This window comes from Schistocerca cancellata, chromosome 11 (genome assembly GCF_023864275.1).
Source record: "Schistocerca cancellata isolate TAMUIC-IGC-003103 chromosome 11, iqSchCanc2.1, whole genome shotgun sequence".
Lineage (NCBI taxonomy): Eukaryota > Metazoa > Arthropoda > Insecta > Orthoptera > Acrididae > Schistocerca > Schistocerca cancellata.
The window spans coordinates 68,158,476-68,177,455 of NC_064636.1; the positions used below are offsets into that span (position 1 = coordinate 68,158,476).

At 41.9% G+C, this 18,980-nt stretch overlaps 1 protein-coding gene across 1 annotated transcript in view; it reads left to right on the top strand.

Moving 5' to 3' along the window:
• LOC126108600 (ankyrin repeat, PH and SEC7 domain containing protein secG-like) overlaps positions 1-18,980 on the top strand; it is a 52,582-nt gene that overhangs the window by 816 nt on the left and 32,786 nt on the right. The window contains exons 2-3 of the mRNA XM_049913901.1: positions 14,479-14,608; positions 14,731-14,778. Coding sequence (XP_049769858.1) covers positions 14,521-14,608; positions 14,731-14,778 — 136 coding nt within the window. The 5' untranslated portion in view covers positions 14,479-14,520. The remainder of the gene's footprint in view (positions 1-14,478; positions 14,609-14,730; positions 14,779-18,980) is intronic.

Genomic DNA, 18,980 nt, shown 5'->3' on the forward strand with positions numbered 1-18,980 from the left:
CCTCATTGATTTGTTCACAACTTTCGTGTGATACTATTTTTCTGTAGACTAAAGCATCATCGGCAAACAGTGTAATGCCGCTGTCAATACCATCAACCAGATCCTTTATGTAAATTGTAAAAAGCAGCGAACCTATTACGCTGCCCTAGGCACACCTGATGTTATACTTGTTTCTGTAGAGGTCACCCGTTCAGGACGACATACTGCTACCAATCCGTTAGAAAACTATCTATCCAACCGTATATGTCATCGGATAGGCCGTAAGCGCTCATTTTTTGGAGCAAGCGACAGTGCGGAACTGAGTCAAGCGCCTTTCGAAAGTAGAGAAATATGGCATCAACCTGAGAGCCGACATCTAGAGCCTGTTGTATATCATGCACAAAGAGGGCCAGCTGTGTCTCGCATGACTGCTGTTTCCTAAAACCGGGCTGGTTTCTGCAGATGAGCTTCTCAGAGTCTAGAAAGTACATTATGTATGAACTCAAAATATGTTCATGATTCTGCAACATATCAATGTCACTGAAATTGGTCGGTAATTATGTGTATCCGATTTTCTACCCTTTATATTGATTGCTATGACCCGGGCCTTCTTCCAGTCCTGTGGAACGTTCCTCTGTTCCAATTATCTATGATAGATGATGGATAAGAATGGTGCTACTTTTGTAGTATAGTCAACACATAATTTTACTTGGGTACCGTCTGGGCCAGATGCCTTCCTGGCATCTAAGGATCTTAACTGTTTTACAATCCCAGATACACTAAACACTATGTCAGCCATTCTTACGTTTGTTCGATTATTGAAAGGGGGAATGGTGCTGCAGTCCTCTGCTGTAAATGAGTTTTTGAAAGCTAGGTTTATAATTTCGGCCTTCTGTTTATCATCATCAGTTACACTACCAGCACTGTCAGCAAGAGAAGGTATTGAATTATTTGTAGCGCTCATAGATTTTACGTACAACCAAAATTTTTTTGGGGTTATTTTTAGAATTTACAGATAAAATGTTGCTTTCGTTAAAGGAATCTCTCATTGACCTTTAGACAGCTGCTTTCATTTCGCATAATTTCTGTTTGTCAGCGGGGCAGTGACTACGTTCAAAACGACTGTGCAAAATTCTCCGCTTTCTCAGCAACTTCCTAATTTGTTTGTTGTACCAAGGTAGATCCCAGTCAATGGATGCCAGATTAAAGTCTCCACCTATAACTAATGGATAATTTGGATATTTATTTCCTATGTACTCAAGTCAACCAACTGAAAATTTATAGTACAATATTTATAGTAAATATTCCTTCATCATTCATTAAATATCCATGATCACTATGTTCACAAATACACAATTTCAAACCATTTAATGATAGGACTCTACTTGTTGCTGTATATAACGGACCATACATAAAAATTGCTTGTCTTAATAAACTGCCAACTACTTCGATTGCTTGTCCTTGTAATTTATTAACAGTAATAATAAATGCAGGAATAATTCAGAATCATGTTCTTTGAAAAGGTGAAAAAGTACCTGAATAGCCACAGATACATGTGAATCAAAATTTGCTTATTTTTTGTGATTCCAAATAAAACTTGTCAGTCAATAGCATTATTATACATATAAACATTTGGCATGCATTTTTCATCCCTCAATTACTCTTTATTTTGTATTTAGTTCTAATGAGAAGAGCAATGTACTTAACTTTAACTGTAATTTGCGTCATAGCAAACCACTTAAAGAGGGAAAATTCAAAAACTGTACTGGTTAGTAGTTATTAATTTTGTATTCATTGTCAGAAATCTTTATCATAGATGTGATAAATCTTTACTTCACCTAGCATAGCACTGAGTATATCATTATTTACTATGGGACATTATTAATTTAATGCTGAAGATTAGATGGGTAGATCACATAACTAATGAGGAGGTGTTGAATAGGGGGAGAAGTTTGTGGCACAACGTGACTAGAAGAAGGGATCGGTTGGTAGGACATGTTCTGAGGCATCAAGGGATCACCAATGTAGTATTGGATGGCAGCGTGGAGGGTAAAAATCGTAGAGGAAGACCTAGAGATGAATACACCAAGCAGATTCAGAAGGATGTAGGTTGCAGTAGGTACTGGGAGATGAAGCAGCTTGCACAGGATAGAGTAGCATGGAGAGCTGCATCAAACCAGTCTCAGGACTGAAGACCACAACAACAACAACAACAACAACAGTATTACTTTTTGTGGTAGAATTACTGTATTTAAGATGGATTGAAATATTGCCATAAACATATTCAATGAAATTATATTTATCATGGACTAATGACTGTGGTATACCAGTTATATTGTCATATAACTTACTTGGTCCTTATCAGTTTGTTTCAAAAAGTCCAGAAACTCTAATTCATGTATCATAGCCCTGATTCCAGGTGAACCATGTGGAACACCTGGAAAAATTTATCGAAAATTACTACATAAGGCACAGTTCAATCCCACATCCAGCCATCCAGATTTAGGTTTTCCTTGATATCCCTGAATCGCTCCATGCAAATGCTGAGATGGTTCTTTGAAAGGGCACAGCCGACTTCCTTCCCCATCCGTCCCTAATCTGATGATAGTGATGACCTCACTGTTTGGTCTCTTCCCCCAAACTACCCAACCCTACCACATAAGACAATTGGTTTTACCTCCTAAAGCTTTATGCTTTTTACATACATCTGTACCACATCTCTAAATAGTGCATTATAAAGTTCAATACTTGAAGTCAACACATGGAAACCTTACAATAAACATCAATTAATGTGTTGATCACAGTTACTGTTTGATATTGGATTGGGCACTGAATTTTCCAAAATTGTGTTAGATAGTTTGAATGCATTGTACAAGGTTCTACCTCCAGTTAGGAGAGCAAAAGCTATGCTACTTAAGGCTGTTGTGGTGCAAGGAAGATTCAGGAAATTCAATTTAGGAATAATTTCAATTTGTGTGATCATTTTACCACAACATACAAGAGGTGTAGGCAAAACACATTTGATCCAGTGTCATGGAACTAAACTTCACAAATAACACATTCAATTATAAAATGCTACTAACAGTTAGCTCTTTTGTAAAGTTCGCTGAATTGTAGCTTTTTAAGGATCGGATCTCAAATATCTACATAAGGAAATTCTGGTATTAAAGTTGGGACAAAACATTCAAGTAATTGATATTTCCAGTTGTAATCATTCACAATATCATTAATTTCTAATTGTACTCTGCTGTAAGAACTTTCTTCATTGTACTCCTTTAAGCAATTTTCGCAAACAAATATTGTAAATTCAAGCCATAGTACTAAAGCATTTCCTGCTACTTTCAGTGCACAAATTACACCAAATAAGTGATGTGTTTGCTTTGGTGGTTTCAATTCCTTTTGCTTCATTTAAACATTCATGCCAGTTTCATGCAAGTTATGGGATATACTACATACATTAAAATATTTAAAATTAACTCACACCATCCACAAATGATGGTTTTCGATGACAGGAGCCGCTAATATTTCGGTCTAGTAGCTCCTTAATTGTCATCACAAGGCTGGGTGCACCCCGAAAAATGGCATCTGCGCATTTCAACCTAGATGGTCACCCATCCAAGTGCTGGCTACCCCTGACAGTGCTTAACTGCTGTGATCTGACGGGAACCGGGGTATCCACTGCAGTAAGGCCGTTGCCATGCTTCATAAATGCAGGCAATAATTTTATCACCCCCATGTACTTTTTCCTTCCATTTTTTCTATATCAAACTGAACATAGTGCATAGGAATGTCAGTAAAACAGTGAACATTCGCTGGTGAATCAGTTTCATTAAATGCAAGGAATTATAATAATCTTTTTACGCATTTTCAAGTGCATCCCATTCATGTCCTAATCTCAGGTAAACATTTCGTCCATGTGGTAAATAAATAGCAAGCCTAATGACAGGGTGCAACTGGAAATGGAATGGAAATTCACAATCACTCTATACCACTTCAATTGATCTGACATAACAGCAGTTCACAAAATCGCTCACTTCACCAATCTGAACTTCTTCATTTCTGTGTGTTCTTTGACCGCCTAATTCTATAACTGCACTATCATACACTTTATGCACATATTTATAAATATATTTAACAATTTTACTATAGTGCAAACTTCAGTATTCACATTGCAATCGAATTTGGGTAGTGAACATGGATTACATGATACAATGTCACGATTGTCAAGAGATTACCCTCGAAAATTAACGCTAACACCATTATCACAGCATCTGTGCAGTGGATATATCCATTAGCTGATTGTCAAGTGATATCACAGAAATATTTAGGAAATTTTTTTGTGCATTTGCCACCTCTCATACAAATAGAACCTTTATTATGTGCACCATATGGTCCATGCACCATATGTTTTGCAATATGTTTAAATAGTTTACAGTGTGTTTGAATATCTGAAATTTCTGCAAGTATAACTTTATCAATATCGCCAGTCTACTATTTTATCAATTTCACATAAAGTGATTAAAATGCAGGCATGTGACAACCATCTATTTTTAATTCGCTTTTGTAAATGATGCTGAAAATATGTTTCATTAGTATTGCATCAATTAATTTTTAATTTAGCCTTAAACAATTGCACAACTTTTTTAAAGAAATTAGCAGATTCATGTCGATCAATGATATAAATAATTTCTGACCATTTAGTAAGGAAAGTCATTTTAGCAAATAATGAAAGTTTACCGAAATTTTGAACAATGGACATTGCCCCAAAATAGTTGTGATCGGTATTTTTTGGAGAACCATTAAATAAAAAAGGCAAAATAACTCTTCTGCCACTATTTATTGTCATTCGGAATTAGTTACATATGATCACAAAACTTATTATAAATTTTGCCTTATGAAATGGAGTCTCTTACCTTCAATATATATGTACATATCAACAATTCACTATTAAAGTAATTCTTGTGAGTGATGTGAAAGACAACATAGTAACTTTATTTCGAAGCTGTCTCACAGTGGACGTATTTGGGGTATTATGGAACTAATTAGTATACCATTCAGTGCCCCCATTACGAAATAATAATGGATGTACTAATGGATCCAGTGAGGCATCTAGAAATGAGATTGTCTTTCTTTTTACAATACACACAGTATTTCTTCCAAACAGTGGCTCACCGTTTGTTGTGGTAAAAACAGCAGTCACTTGAGTCTGAACTGCGGCATTGAAACACCAGAGGTCCAAATTCTTATTAACTGTAATATTTTCATCCACTGTTTCACCCCCTTTTGAGTCGAATATCGAACAACCACTTCCTACAATATGAGATCCATACGCTCCCCAAATTTAAACTTTCTATCCTTAGTGGTTTGGGCTGGGCAATGACGGGTCAGTGACTCAGTCTGGTCCTATTTCACACCCTTGTAGGTTAATTTCCAAAAAGAGTGAAACACGAATATTTGTGACTTCTGACTGAGAAGTCAGATACAACTTTTCATAGATTTAGCTTCGAAAATGACTGCACTGTGAAATATTTCCATAAAAACTTCCATCCTCTCTGTAGCCCCCTATGGGTTGGTTCCTAGAACAATAAAGATGTTGGTTTGTTTACAGCTGAGTATCTAAATTCATGTTTTCGTAGATTTATCTTGCAGAAATTAACTGTGAAACACACGCTACCGCTGTTGCATAAGCAGCAGCCAGCAGCAAGTCGTATACTCTTAGCTCACTTATTTCTATCATAGTTTAATTCTTAATTTATTTTTGGGTAGCTGCATAGTTTAATTCACAAATTGCAAGCTTATTATAGTATTTGAGAGTTCTAGCATAGCAATTTGTCCTTTTATTTGGACTGTTGAGCTCCGTGGCAGTGAATAATGATATTTCACTATAAAAATACAGGAAAGTGGCTGGTTGCTGTATTTTTATAGTGAAATATCATTCTAGCATAGCGTTTTAGTACCTGTATAGTGTAAACTCACGTAGTTGTCAGTCATCTGTTTGTTCTGAATGGCTTGTGAGGTAAAAGAGAGGAGAAAATTGTTTGGGATTGACAGAGATTGCGCCTGTTGTGTACGGATTCAGTGAGAATTGGCCACCGTCCGTAAACAGCTGGAAGTTGTGTTGGCCATGGTCGACAAGCTCCAGGCTGTTGCCCTGGGCCGCGGTGACATTGAGACACACTAGGTGAGAGTTTTGGCGCCTCTGGAACCTGTAGCATCCCCTGGGATCTCTGATGCCACTGCTCGCTCGGATTCGGAAGTCCCTGCCAGTCGACACTTGCCTGACGATGATTGGCGAACTGTAGCAGGGTCGCGAATTTCTGGGCGGAAGGCAAAAAGTGGTTCAAATGGCTCTGAGCACTATGGGACTCAACTGCTGAGGTCATTAGTCCCCTAGAACTTAGAACTAGTTAAACCTAACTAACCTAAAGACATCACAAACATCCATGCCCGAGGCAGGATTCGAACCTGCGACCGTAGCGGTCTTGCGGTTCCAGACTGCAGCGCCTTTAACCGCACGACCACTTCGGCCGGCCGGAAGGCAAAAGTTGGTGTAGGCCGCAAGGCTGTACCCTTATGCCTCCCTAACAGGTTTTAGGTACTGCCCACTGCTGAAAGTACCTCTGAGCCAGAAAGGGTGGCCTCGCCTGTTGTAGCAGTGGCTGGTCTTCCTGAGAGGTCGGGACAAGCGCAGAGGGTGGGACTGTTTGTCATTGGGAGCTCCAATGTTAGGCAGGTGATGGATCCCCTTAGGGATATGGCAGCTAAGGATGGGAAGAAAGCCATTGTGCACTCTGTGTGCATACTGGGTGGAGTCATCCTAGATGTGAAAAGGGTCCTACTGCATGCCATGAAGGGTACAGGGTGCAGCCAATTGCAGGTGGTGGCTCATGTCGGCACTAATGACGTGTGTCGCTGTGGATCAGAACAGATTCTCTCTGGTTTCCAGCGGCTATCTGAGCTGGTGAAGACTGCCAGTCTTGCTGGAGATATGAAGGCTGAGCTCACCATCTGCAGCATCGTCGACAGGACTGATTGTGGACCTTTGGTACAGAGCCGAGTGGAGGGTCTGAATCAGAGGCTCAGACGGTTCTACGACCGTTTAGGCTGCAGATTCCTCGACTTGCGCCGTAGGGTGGTGGGGTTTCGGTTTCCGCTAAACGGGTCAGGTGTTCGCTACACACAAGAAGCAGCTACACGGGTAACAGGCCTGTGTGGCGTGCACTGGGCGGTTTTTTAGGTTAGAAGGTCTCGGGAAAGGTCAAAAAGGGCTCCAGTCTCAAAGGATAAAGCGCAAAGAAACGACGAGAATCGACCAAGCAACAGTCGGTATTGTAGTTGTAAATTGTTGTAGCTGTGTTGGAAAAGTACCAGAGCTTCAAGCGCTGATAGAAAGCACTAAAGTTGTAATCGTTATAGGAACGGAAAGCTGGCTAAAGGCGGAGATAAATTCTGCCAAAATTTTTACAGAGGCGTAAACCGTGTTCAGAAAGGATGGATTAAATAAAGTAAGTGGTGGTGTGTTTGTGTCTGTTGGTAGTTGTTTATCTGGTTGTGAAGATGAAATAGATAGTTCCTGCGAGTTACTATGGTTAGAGGTTATACTCAACAGTCGTACCAAAATAATAATTGGCTCCTTCTACTGATCCCCGACTCATATGATATAATAGCTGAACGGTTAAAAGAAAATTGAATCTCATTACAAATAAGTACGTGACTCATAGAGTTATAATTAGTGGAAACTTCAATCTACCCTCGATTTGTTGGTGAAAATACATGTTCAAAGCTGGTGGTAGACAGAAAATATCTTTCGAAATTCTACTAAACGCTTTCTCTGAGAATTACTGTGAACAATTAGTTCATGAGCTCACACGAATTCTAAATGGTTGCGGAAACACTCTTGAGCTCTTAACCACAAATAATTCAGATGTATTAGAGAGCATCATGACGGATACAGGGATTAATGGACACAAGATCATTGTAGCGAGGCTCAAAACCATATCACCCAAAAACCACTAAAAATAAACGCAAAATATATCTATTTAAATCAGGAGATAAAAATTCGCTTGATGGCTTCCTAAGAGAGTCTCCATTCCTTCCAAGCTAATTATGTAAGCGTAAACCAGATATGGCAGAAATTCAAAGATATAGTATCGACAGCAATAGATAGAGTCATACAGTGTAATTGAATAAGAGACGGGACTGATCCACCATGGTACACATAACACATCAGAACACTGTTGGAGATGTACCATAAAAAGCATGCCGAATTCAGAAGAACGCAAAATCCCCAAGACTGTCTAAGTTTCACGGAAACTCGATATTTAGTGCGAACGTCAATGCGAGATGCTTTTAATAGTTTCCACAATGAAACATTGTCTCAAAATATGAAAGAAAATCCAAAGGGATTCTGGTCGTCTGTGAAGTACAACAGTGGCAAAAAGCAGTCAATACCGGCACTGTGCGATAGCGATAGAAATGTTACCAATGATGGTGCCACCAAAGCGGAGTTACTAAATACAGTTTTCTTTAATTCCTTCATGGAAGAAGATGAAGTTAACATTCCAGAACAGCTTTTAGCATGAGTGACATAAAAGTAGATATCTTAGATGTAGCGAAACAACTCAAATCACTTAAGAAAGGCAAGTCTTCCGGTCCAGCTGGTATACCAATCAGGTTCCTTTCAGAGTATGCAGACACAATAGAACCTTTATTAGCAATCATATACAACCACTAACTTGACGAAAGGTCTGTTCCTAAAGACTGGAAAGTAGCACAGGTCACACCAATATTCAAGAAACGAAATAGGAGTAACCCATTGAGTTAACGACCCTTATCACTGACCTCAATTTGCAGTAGGATTTTGGAGCACATACTGTACTCGAACATTGTGAATCACCTTGAAGAAAATGACTTAGTGATACATAACCAAAACGGATTCAGAAAATATCGTTCTTGTGCAAAACTGCTAGTTCTTTATTCCCTGCCAGCCGGTGTGGCCGAGCGGTTCTAGGCGCTTCAGTCTGGAACCGCGCGACCGCTACGGTCGCAGGTTCGAATCCTGCCTCGGGCATGGATGTGTGTGATGTCCTTAGGTTAGTTAGGTTTAAGTTCTAGGGGACTGATGACCTCAGGCTATTAAGTCCCATAGTCTCAGAGCAATTTGAACCATTTTCTTTATTCCCATGAAGAAATGAGTGCTGTCGACAAGGGATCTCAGATTGATTCCGTATTCCTAGATTTCCAGGAGGCGTTTCTCACAAGCGACTATTAATCAAATTGCGTGCATATAGAGTGTCGTCTCAGTTGTGTGACTGGATTCGTGGTTTCCTCTCCGAGAGAGGTCACATTTCGTAGTGATACACCGTAAATCATCGAGTAGAACAGAAGTCATATCTGGCGTTCCGCAAGGTAGTGTCATAGGCCCTCTGGTGTTCCTGATTTACATAAACGATCTAGGTGATAATTTGAGCAGGCCCCTTAGATTGTTTGCAGGTGACGCTGTAATTTACCGTCTAGTAAAATCATCAGACGATCAATCCCAATTACAAAATGATCTACAGATGATTAGTAGCAACTGGCACTAAACAAAGAAAAGTGCGAGGTTATCTACGCGGGTACTAAAAGAAATCCGATAAATTTTCGGTATACGATAAATCGCACAAATCTGAGGGCTGTCAATTCGACTTAACACCTACGAATTACAAATACGAGCAACTTAAATTGGAAAGACCACATAGATAATATTGTGGGGAAGGCGAAACAAAGACTGCACTTTGTTGGCAGAACACTTATAGGATGCGACAAACCCACAAAAGAGTCAGTCTACATTAAACTTGTCCGTGCTCTGAGGGAATTTTGCTGGGCGGTATGGGATCCTTACCCGGTAGGATTGACGGAGGACATCGACAAAATGCAAAGAAGGGCAGCTCGTTTCATGTTGTCGAGCAATAGGGGTGAGAGTGTCACTGAAATGATACGCGAGTTGGGGTGGCAGTCATTGAAACAAAGGCAGTTTTCTTTGCGGCGAGATCTATTTACGAAATTTCAATCACCAACTTTCTCTTCCGAATGCGAAAATATTTTGTTGACACCCACCTACGTAGGGAGAAATGGTCATCAAAATATAATAAGAGAACGAACAGATTTAGGTTTTCCTTTTTCCCACACGCCATTCGAGAGTGGAATGGTAGAGAAGTAGTATGAAAATGGTTCGATGAATCCTCTGCTAGGCACTTAATTGTGAATTGCAGAGTAACCATGTAGATGAAGATGTAGGTCTTTATCCCCTGTATTTCCTAAAACACTGAAACACTCATTTGTAGCTAAGAAGTCAAATACTAATTTTCATAGACGTAACTTCAAAAATACACTCCTGGAAATTGAAATAAGAACACCGTGAATTCATTGTCCCAGGAAGGGGAAACTTTATTGACACATTCCTGGGGTCAGATACATCACATGATCACACTGACAGAACCACAGGCACATAGACACAGGCAACCGAGCATGCACAATGTCGGCACTAGTACAGTGTATATCCACCTTTCGCAACAATGCAGGCTGCTATTCTCCCATGGAGACGATCGTAGAGATGCTGGATGTAGTCCTGTGGAACGGCTTGCCATGCCATTTCCACCTGGCGCCTCAGTTGGACCAGCGTTCGTGCTGGACGTGCAGACCGCGTGAGACGACGCTTCATCCAGTCCCAAACATGCTCAATGGGGGACAGATCCGGAGATCTTGCTGGCCAGGGTAGTTGACTTACACCTTCTAGAGCACGTTGGGTGGCACGGGATACATGCGGACGTGCATTGTCCTGTTGGAACAGCAAGTTCCCTTGCCGGTCTAGGAATGGTAGAACGATGCGTTCGATGACGGTTTGGATGTACCGTGCACTATTCAGTGTCCCCTCGACGATCACCAGTGGTGTACGGCCAGTGTAGGAGATCGCTCCCCACACCATGATGCCGGGTGTTGGCCCTGTGTGCCTCGGTCGTATGCAGTCCTGATTGTGGCGCTCACCTGCACGGCGCCAAACACGCATACGACCATCATTGGCACCAAGGCAGAAGCGACTCTCATCGCTGAAGACGACACGTATCCATTCGTCCCTCCATTCACGCCTGTCGCGACACCACTGGAGGCGGGCTGCACGATGTTGGGGCGTGAGCGGAAGACGGCCTAACGGTGTGCGGGACCGTAGCCCAGCTTCATGGAGACGGTTGCGAATGGTCCTCGCCGATACCCCAGGAGCAACAGTGTCCCTAATTTGCTGGGAAGTGGCGGTGCGGTCCCCTACGGCACTGCGTAGGATCCTACGGTCTTGGCGTGCATCCGTGCGTCGCTGCGGTCCGGTCCCAGGTCGACGGGCACGTGCACCTTCCGCCGACCACTGGCGACAACATCGATGTACTGTGGAGACCTCACGCCCCACGTGTTGAGCAATTCGGCGGTACGTCCACCCAGCCTCCCGCATGCCCACTATACGCCCTCGCTCAAAGTCCGTCAACTGCACATACGGTTCACGTCCACGCTGTCGCGGCATGCTACCAGTGTTAAAGACTGCGATGGAGCTCCGTATGCCACGGCAAACTGGCTGACACTGACGGCGGCGGTGCACAAATGCTGCGCAGCTAGCGCCATTCGACGGCCAACACCGCGGTTCCTGGTGTGTCCGCTGTGCCGTGCGTGTGATCATTGCTTGTACAGCCCTCTCGCAGTGTCCGGAGCAAGTATGGTGGGTCTGACACACCGGTGTCAATGTGTTCTTATTTCCATTTCCAGGAGTGTACTTTAGTAGTTGTTCAATAATGATTTATTTTCAAAAAATTATTCTCCCCACTATTTCATCATTATAGGGGCTACTTTTCCAAAATGCTCAAAGACACATTTCTATATTTCTGTTTGAGACACCAAAAACCAATTTTCGTAGGCCTAGTTTCAATAGTGCTTCGTAGCCATAGATTTTCCAAAAACCATTCGTCCTCTATTTCACACCCTTAGACACGGATGCAACTGCGAACAAATTTCAAAACGCTTGTCTTTGTCGTCTTCATTGAGCTTCTGCAGTAATTCCAACTTCAGTGCGTTCATAGACAGCTTTTGTCGCAGGACTTTCCACGCTGTCGTTGGAGCCGTTTCGAGTTCACGGGATGCACGACGCACCCATTTATTTGGACTCTTTATGAATGTCACTACACATTCACTTAACGCAAACTGGGACGTCCGCTTCGCTTTTCCGGGCACAAGCAACGCGTCGTAACGAATTTGTTGTGCCAATGGTAAATGGCCCTTTTTGTTGGTCGTTTCTTACCGTACTTGGTTCTAAACATCCGCTGAACAAAAGTAGCACACTTGTTTTTGTAGAGCTCCAACTCACAAAAAGCTCGCTCCGCATCTGAACTCGCCATGTTTGAGACTAGCGCTAACTATCGGCAAATTATACATGAAAATAAACTTTCAAAGTATCTGTTCAAGATGAGATATGTATGATATTAGTAAAATGTTTGTTTATTGTGCAATAAATAACTCAAAGTGTGCCTGAACTTGGGTGGTGCAAATGGCTCTGAGCACTATGGGACTTAACTTCTGAGGTCATCAGTTCCCTAGAACTTAGACTACTTAAACCTAACTAACCTAAGGACATCACACACATCCATGCCCGAGGCAGGATTCGAACCTGCGACCGTAGCGGTCGCGCGGTTCCAGACCTTGAGTTGATGTACAACCTGTTTATATATACAATGTGTGATCAAAAGTATCCCGAAACCTGGCTGGAAACCACATACTAGTTCGTGGAGCCCTGCAACGATAATGCTGGAATTCAATATGGTGTTGGCCCACCCTTAGCCTTGAGTATAGCTTCCACTCTCACGGGAACACGTTCAGTCAGTTGCTTGAAGGTTACTTTTGGAATGGCAGCCCATTCGTCACGGAGTGCTGCACTGAGGAGAGGTGTCGATGTCGGTCGGTGAGGCCTGGCACGAAGTAGCGTCCCAGAGCATCCCAAAGGTGTGCTATGCGATTCAGGTCCGGAGTCTGTGCAGACCAGTTCATTACAGGGATGTTATTGTCGTGTAACCACTCCGCCATAGACCGTGCATTATGAACAGGTGCTCGATCATGCTGAAAGAGACAGTCGCCATCCCCAAATTGCTCTTCAACACTTGCAAACCAGAAGGTGCTTAGAATATCAATATGGGCCAGTACTGTGATAGTGCCAAGCAAAACAACAAAGGGATGCAAGTCCCCTACATGAAAAATACGATCACACTATAACACCACCGCTTCGGAATCTTTCTGTTGGCACTAAATAGGCTGGCAGAGGTTCGCCTGGCATTCGCCATTCCCACACCCTGTCTTCGGATCGCCACATTGTGTATCGTGATTCGTCACTTCACACAACGTTTTTCCACTGTCCAGTCGTCCAATGTTCACGCTCCTTACACCTAGCGAGGCGTCGTTTGGTATCTACCGGCGTGATGTGTGGCCTACGAGCAGCCGCTCGGCCGTGAGATCCAAGTTTTCCCACCTCTCGCCTAACTGCCATAGTACTTGCAGTGGATCGTGATGCTGTTTGGAATGTGATGGCCCACATAGATGTCTGCCTATTACACATTACGGACCTCTTCAACGGTCGGTGGTCTCTGACAGTCAATAGACGACTTCGGCCTGTACGCTTTTGTCTTGTACATGTCCCTTCACGTTTCCCCTTCACTATCACATGGGAAACAGTGTACCTAGGGATGTTTAGGAGTGTGGAAAGCTCGCTTAGAGTCGTATGGAAAAACTGATACCCAATCACCTGACCACGTTCGAAGTCCGTGAGTTCTGTGGAGTGCCACATGGTTCGCTCTCACGATGTATAAATCACTACTGTGGTCGCTATGGAGCACCTGGCTGTAGGTGGCAGCAAAATGCACGTAATATCAAAAACGAAAAACGTATGCTGTGTTTAGGAGATGGCAACAGTCATATTCGAGTCGGCGCTCAGTAGTCGCTGTTTGTTATATTCCTAAGACCGTAGTTTCCGCCGTCACCACGCTGCGAGGTACCCACTGACCCGTCTTTGCCTGCCTAAGTCTCGTTCAGCCAGTAGAAACCGACGTCTAGGGCACACACTCGCACTCTCACCCCTCTCTCGCTTTACACGACACATCAGCTCTTAGTGTCATGCACTAGAGTTTCGTCCGTTAATGCGAAGTTGATACTGATCCCTCTAAAATCAAACAGACGGCACTTTCTCGTACTTGATCAGATGTAAACAGAATTACGACATCTTAGCGGTTTTTGAAATTTTTGAAGGAATTAACTTAGCTGAATGAGCCGGTATATATATATATATATAACAGAACGAAGTGATATCAAGATGATACTATGCACGATAGATTGAAACATTAATTTACACATTATAGACTGGAACAACAAAATTAGTTTTGTATTACATTTATTTACAAAATCTCAGATTGTACAAGGTTCTGAAAATTTTATGATTTTTAGGAAGAAGATCTTTACTTCGCCTAATTACTGCATCCCAGCATTATGTCGTGCAGAAGCTGCAGCTGGTTTATCTGCTTCTTTGTGGCGATGGTCTTAGCTGCTGGCTCCAGTGACAAAGATTCCATTACAGGTACAACTTTTACATTTTTTAACTAAAATAAGTATGGTATGATCATGAATAACAATTTTATAATCCGTAATGAAATACGTGTTCTATTTTTCCATTGAGACTTGAATCAATTGCTTTTTCAGAATCCGATCTTGAAGTCACAGTCTACAGTTCAGAAAATGAGAATCAAGGTAATATTTTATTCCATTAATCCTAGATATTTTGAGAAAGGGTATATTAATTTGGGGTCGAATTCTGCTCTGTATTTCCATTTAAAATTCCTGACACTCTAGGTACCGGGAAGGAGAGCTCTATTCAGGTTAGCACCGTGGATTAGGTATCACAGGTTTCGTCTGTTGGGAGGATAAGTCCTTCGCAGCATGTACACGGGTCGCACAGGATCCTGGTTTACTGAAGCAGCACGTCAAGGCCGTACATTTGGTACATGATCTGTGCCAAACATAAAAAAAATAACAAGGCTCAGTTAACTGGAGCAGGACGTGAAATGAGCCGATTTTGAGCAGGACAGGCACCTCAGGTCGAATTATGTTCCACTGTCTGTACTTTTATAAATACATTCATTAAAGTTTGTCAGCATGACCAGGAAGGATTCAGGATTCACATTCATAGCAGCGGAAGTTCAAAAATATAATAAAATAAACTTTTTTGCATGTGAAATTTCATCATTTTTTCAGTTTCTATTGGCTGCATTTGTTGCTATAGGTACACTTTTCTTCATAAGTAAGAGATTCTTCGATGAATTTTGCATAGCATACAAACCATATTTACAGGTTCATGAAACTCGTTTTCCTAATCTATTAAAAACTGTGGTAAAATCTGACGCAAGTAACTATAATATTTGAGTTGTTTCTAAACATGAAGTTTAAAATGTAACAGCTCACTCAATTTTTTCATAAATTAATTAAATTCTAGAGTTTCGTTTACCTCTAAGTATAGTATGTATGCTGTCCAAAATTCATCGAAGAATCTCTCCTACTTATGAAGTGTACCTATAGCAACAAATGAAGCCAATACTAAGTGAAAAAATGATGAAATATCACATGCCAAAAAAATTATTTTGTTATGTTTTTGAACTTCCACTGGAATGAGCGCGAATCCTGAATCTTTCCAGGTCATGCTGACAAAGTTGTATGAATTTATTTGTAAAAGTATAGACAGTGGAAACTGAAACGTCCTGTGGTGCCTCTCCTGTTCCAAGCCAGCCCGTTTGACGTCCTGCCTCACTTAATGGATACATCTATACCTACATACCTACACCGCAGACCACATTGCGGTGAATGGTGGAGGGTGCTTTATGCCACTACTAGTCACTACCACTTGCAAATAGAGCGAGTGAAAAACGACCGTGTAAAGACCGCCGTATGAACCCAATTTCTCACATTTTATCTTCATCGTCTTTACGCGAAATTTTCGGTCGCGTCACTAGAGTCGTTCTCTAAATTTGTGCAACAGTGCCTTGCAGAAAGCGCTTCGCTGTCCCTGTCGCTCCTAAAATACGTATATTCTCTTATACAAACCAATTTTGTCAAAAGTAAATCTTAGAACATTTCATTAATTGGCTAATTTACTGGCAGTTAGCATGACTGATTTACTTGATATGGTTGTGGAACGAAATGGATGACCAAATCGCAGATTTTAAAGTTCACTACAATGTATCTAAGCAACCACTGAAACAAACACAAGTCAAAGGCTCGTCAGAGACCATCATAAATACATCCCAGTCTCCATCATGCGATCTGTGGTATGTGATGGGAACATGTTGAGGAACTTTTTATTATGCCAACTGGTTACAATATCTTTGAAATGAGCAAACGATGCCGGTACTTACATTATATGGCGTGAAGAGCTAACTTCGCAGTGCGCATGCAAAAAGTCAGCTTAAATAAGAATACATAAAATGGAATCTTGCAAGACGCTGTATTTAAATATTTGATACATAGTCAATTATAAAAGAGAAGTTATACATTATTATGAATCACTATCATATTTAAAAATAGGTCAGTTATATAAAATAAATTGTGTCAAACAACGTTGGAATTTAAAACACTTTACATAACAGCATCATTGATTGTTATAAAAGACCAGGCGTAGAATCATACAAAAGTGGGGGGAGGACTGGGCGAGTGCATAGTGAATATCTGAGTTCACGAAGCATCTGCGTAGTGCTGGCATGCTGCTCGCACCTGCCGGAAGAAAATCTAGCAGACCGCCCCCCAGTTGCGTAGGTGTCTCCCCCCAGTTGGATCTGGTGGGGATCACAATCACTCAATCGGTATTCAAGAGTAGGTTGCACTAGCGTTCTATATGCCGTCTCCTTTATGAACGAGCTTTACTTTCTCATAATTATGCTAGCAAGAAGGTCACGCAACTAACACAAATTACACGAAAAACGTGGGAATAAGAGCAGCTTTCAGGAGGGTGGGCATCGGCACTAACACATCCTATACAAAAGAAAGGCGATAAGAGGAGACATGGAAACTGCAGAGAAATTTCTTTAATACCTGTGACCTATAACGTATTCTTAAAAGCACTGCTAAATAGAGTAGAAGATCCACAAATTGATGAGAACCAAGGAAGCTTAAGAAAGGAGAGATCATGTGCGGAACAGATCCAGAATCTAAAACCGACAATCGTTTATCAAAAACAGAGGATCGAAAAGTTCATGCTTACATTCATATTCAAGAAAGCCTATGATTCTGTAGACAGGTACACGTTGTTCCAAATTTTAGGTGAGATGAGTTTGGATAGAAAATCCAATGAAGTCGTGAAACAGACCCTAAGCAAACCAACAGCCAAGGTCAAGTTCAGAGGAAAGCTGTCAGAGGTCTTTAAGATGAAAGCCGGGGTAAGGCTGGGAGACGGACTCTCCCTTTTGGTCTTTAATTGTGTCCTCGATAAGGTGATCAGTGAGTGGCGACAAGAAGTGAAAGGACTGGGTGGAATGCGATTGGGGTGTAAGAATAAAGGCGTACAGGTAGACTTTCTAGCATTCAAAAATGGTTCAAATGGCTCTGAGCACTATGGGACTCAACATCTTAGGTCATAAGCCCCCTAGAACTTAGAACTACTTAAACCTAACTAACCTAAGGACATCACACACACCCATGCCCGAGGCAGGATTCGAACCTGCGACTGTAGCAGTCCCACGGTTCCGGACTGCAGCGCCAGAACCGCACGGCCACCGCGGCCGGCGTCTAGCATTCGCAGATGACATTGCGATCTTGTGTGAATCATTAGAAGAGCCAGTTAACCAAACCACAGAACTGCAGAGGCAGACAACTAAAGCAGGACTACAGGTCTCTATCGAGAAAACACAATATATCATAAACATCACGCCACCTCCTAGATGGTAACCGTATGAGGAGGGAAAATTCAGAAGGAAGAGAGACCAAATACCTTGGACAATGGATAGACATTGGACTGACTGAAAAAGAAGCCGTCGGAGAACGAATAAAAAGAATGAAATTAGCATATAAACTAATTATCAACACCTACAATAAGAAGAATATTTCGATAAAAGCAAAATTGAAACATTACCAAACAAGGATCCGCCCTTGACCTATCTATGCAACGGAAACTCTCAGGAAGAACTGGAGTGATCAGGACGCTAGAAATGATAGAACGAAAGATTCTCCGGAGAATACTAGGACCTCAAAGAACACAATCTGGTCAATTTAGGAACCGAACCAATCAGAAACTGTATAAAAAGAGAGAAAAAATTTCTGACATCAGGAAAAGAAGGAGCATGTTCTGTGTCCACAGTTCAAACCAGTAGCAGTTAGACTATACATTGAAGCGAACAGCAGCGGTGCACAGAGCCTGATTGGTTTCTACTCATCCACTATATTCTCACTTTGTCTATGCAGTAACAATTGAGTTTTTTGTGATGGCGCATTAAGTGGGGTCCAGTACTGACCATGTCATGCTGTTTAGGATCGCTTGTGCACTTCTGAGAGTCAAGGCCTGACTGGGTGTCTTCAGCCATCAATGGCAGCTCATTCTCCTGCTCCAACTAGCTGACCAGCTGCATGGCAAGATCCCAGGGTGTTGCCACTGTTTTGGGTTCCGACACACCGGATGGCGCCACTGCTTCAGGTCCTGACACGCTGAAGGACGCCACATCCATTAATGGGCAAAGAAGAAAACCCATTAATAGCGACAATAGCAGAACAAACACTTCATCTTTCTCACAATGACAGTTACCACAGACATTAAGAAAATGTCACTTACCCTTCCGCAGCTTCTTCATGTTCTGCTGCTGCTGCTGCTGCAGCTGGACAGCGCTGCACGTTCTCAGCTGGTGCTTCATGCTGCGTGAGTGAATGCAACTGATGCTGCAGAGCTGCTGTGCCCAGCTTTTATCCCTGATATG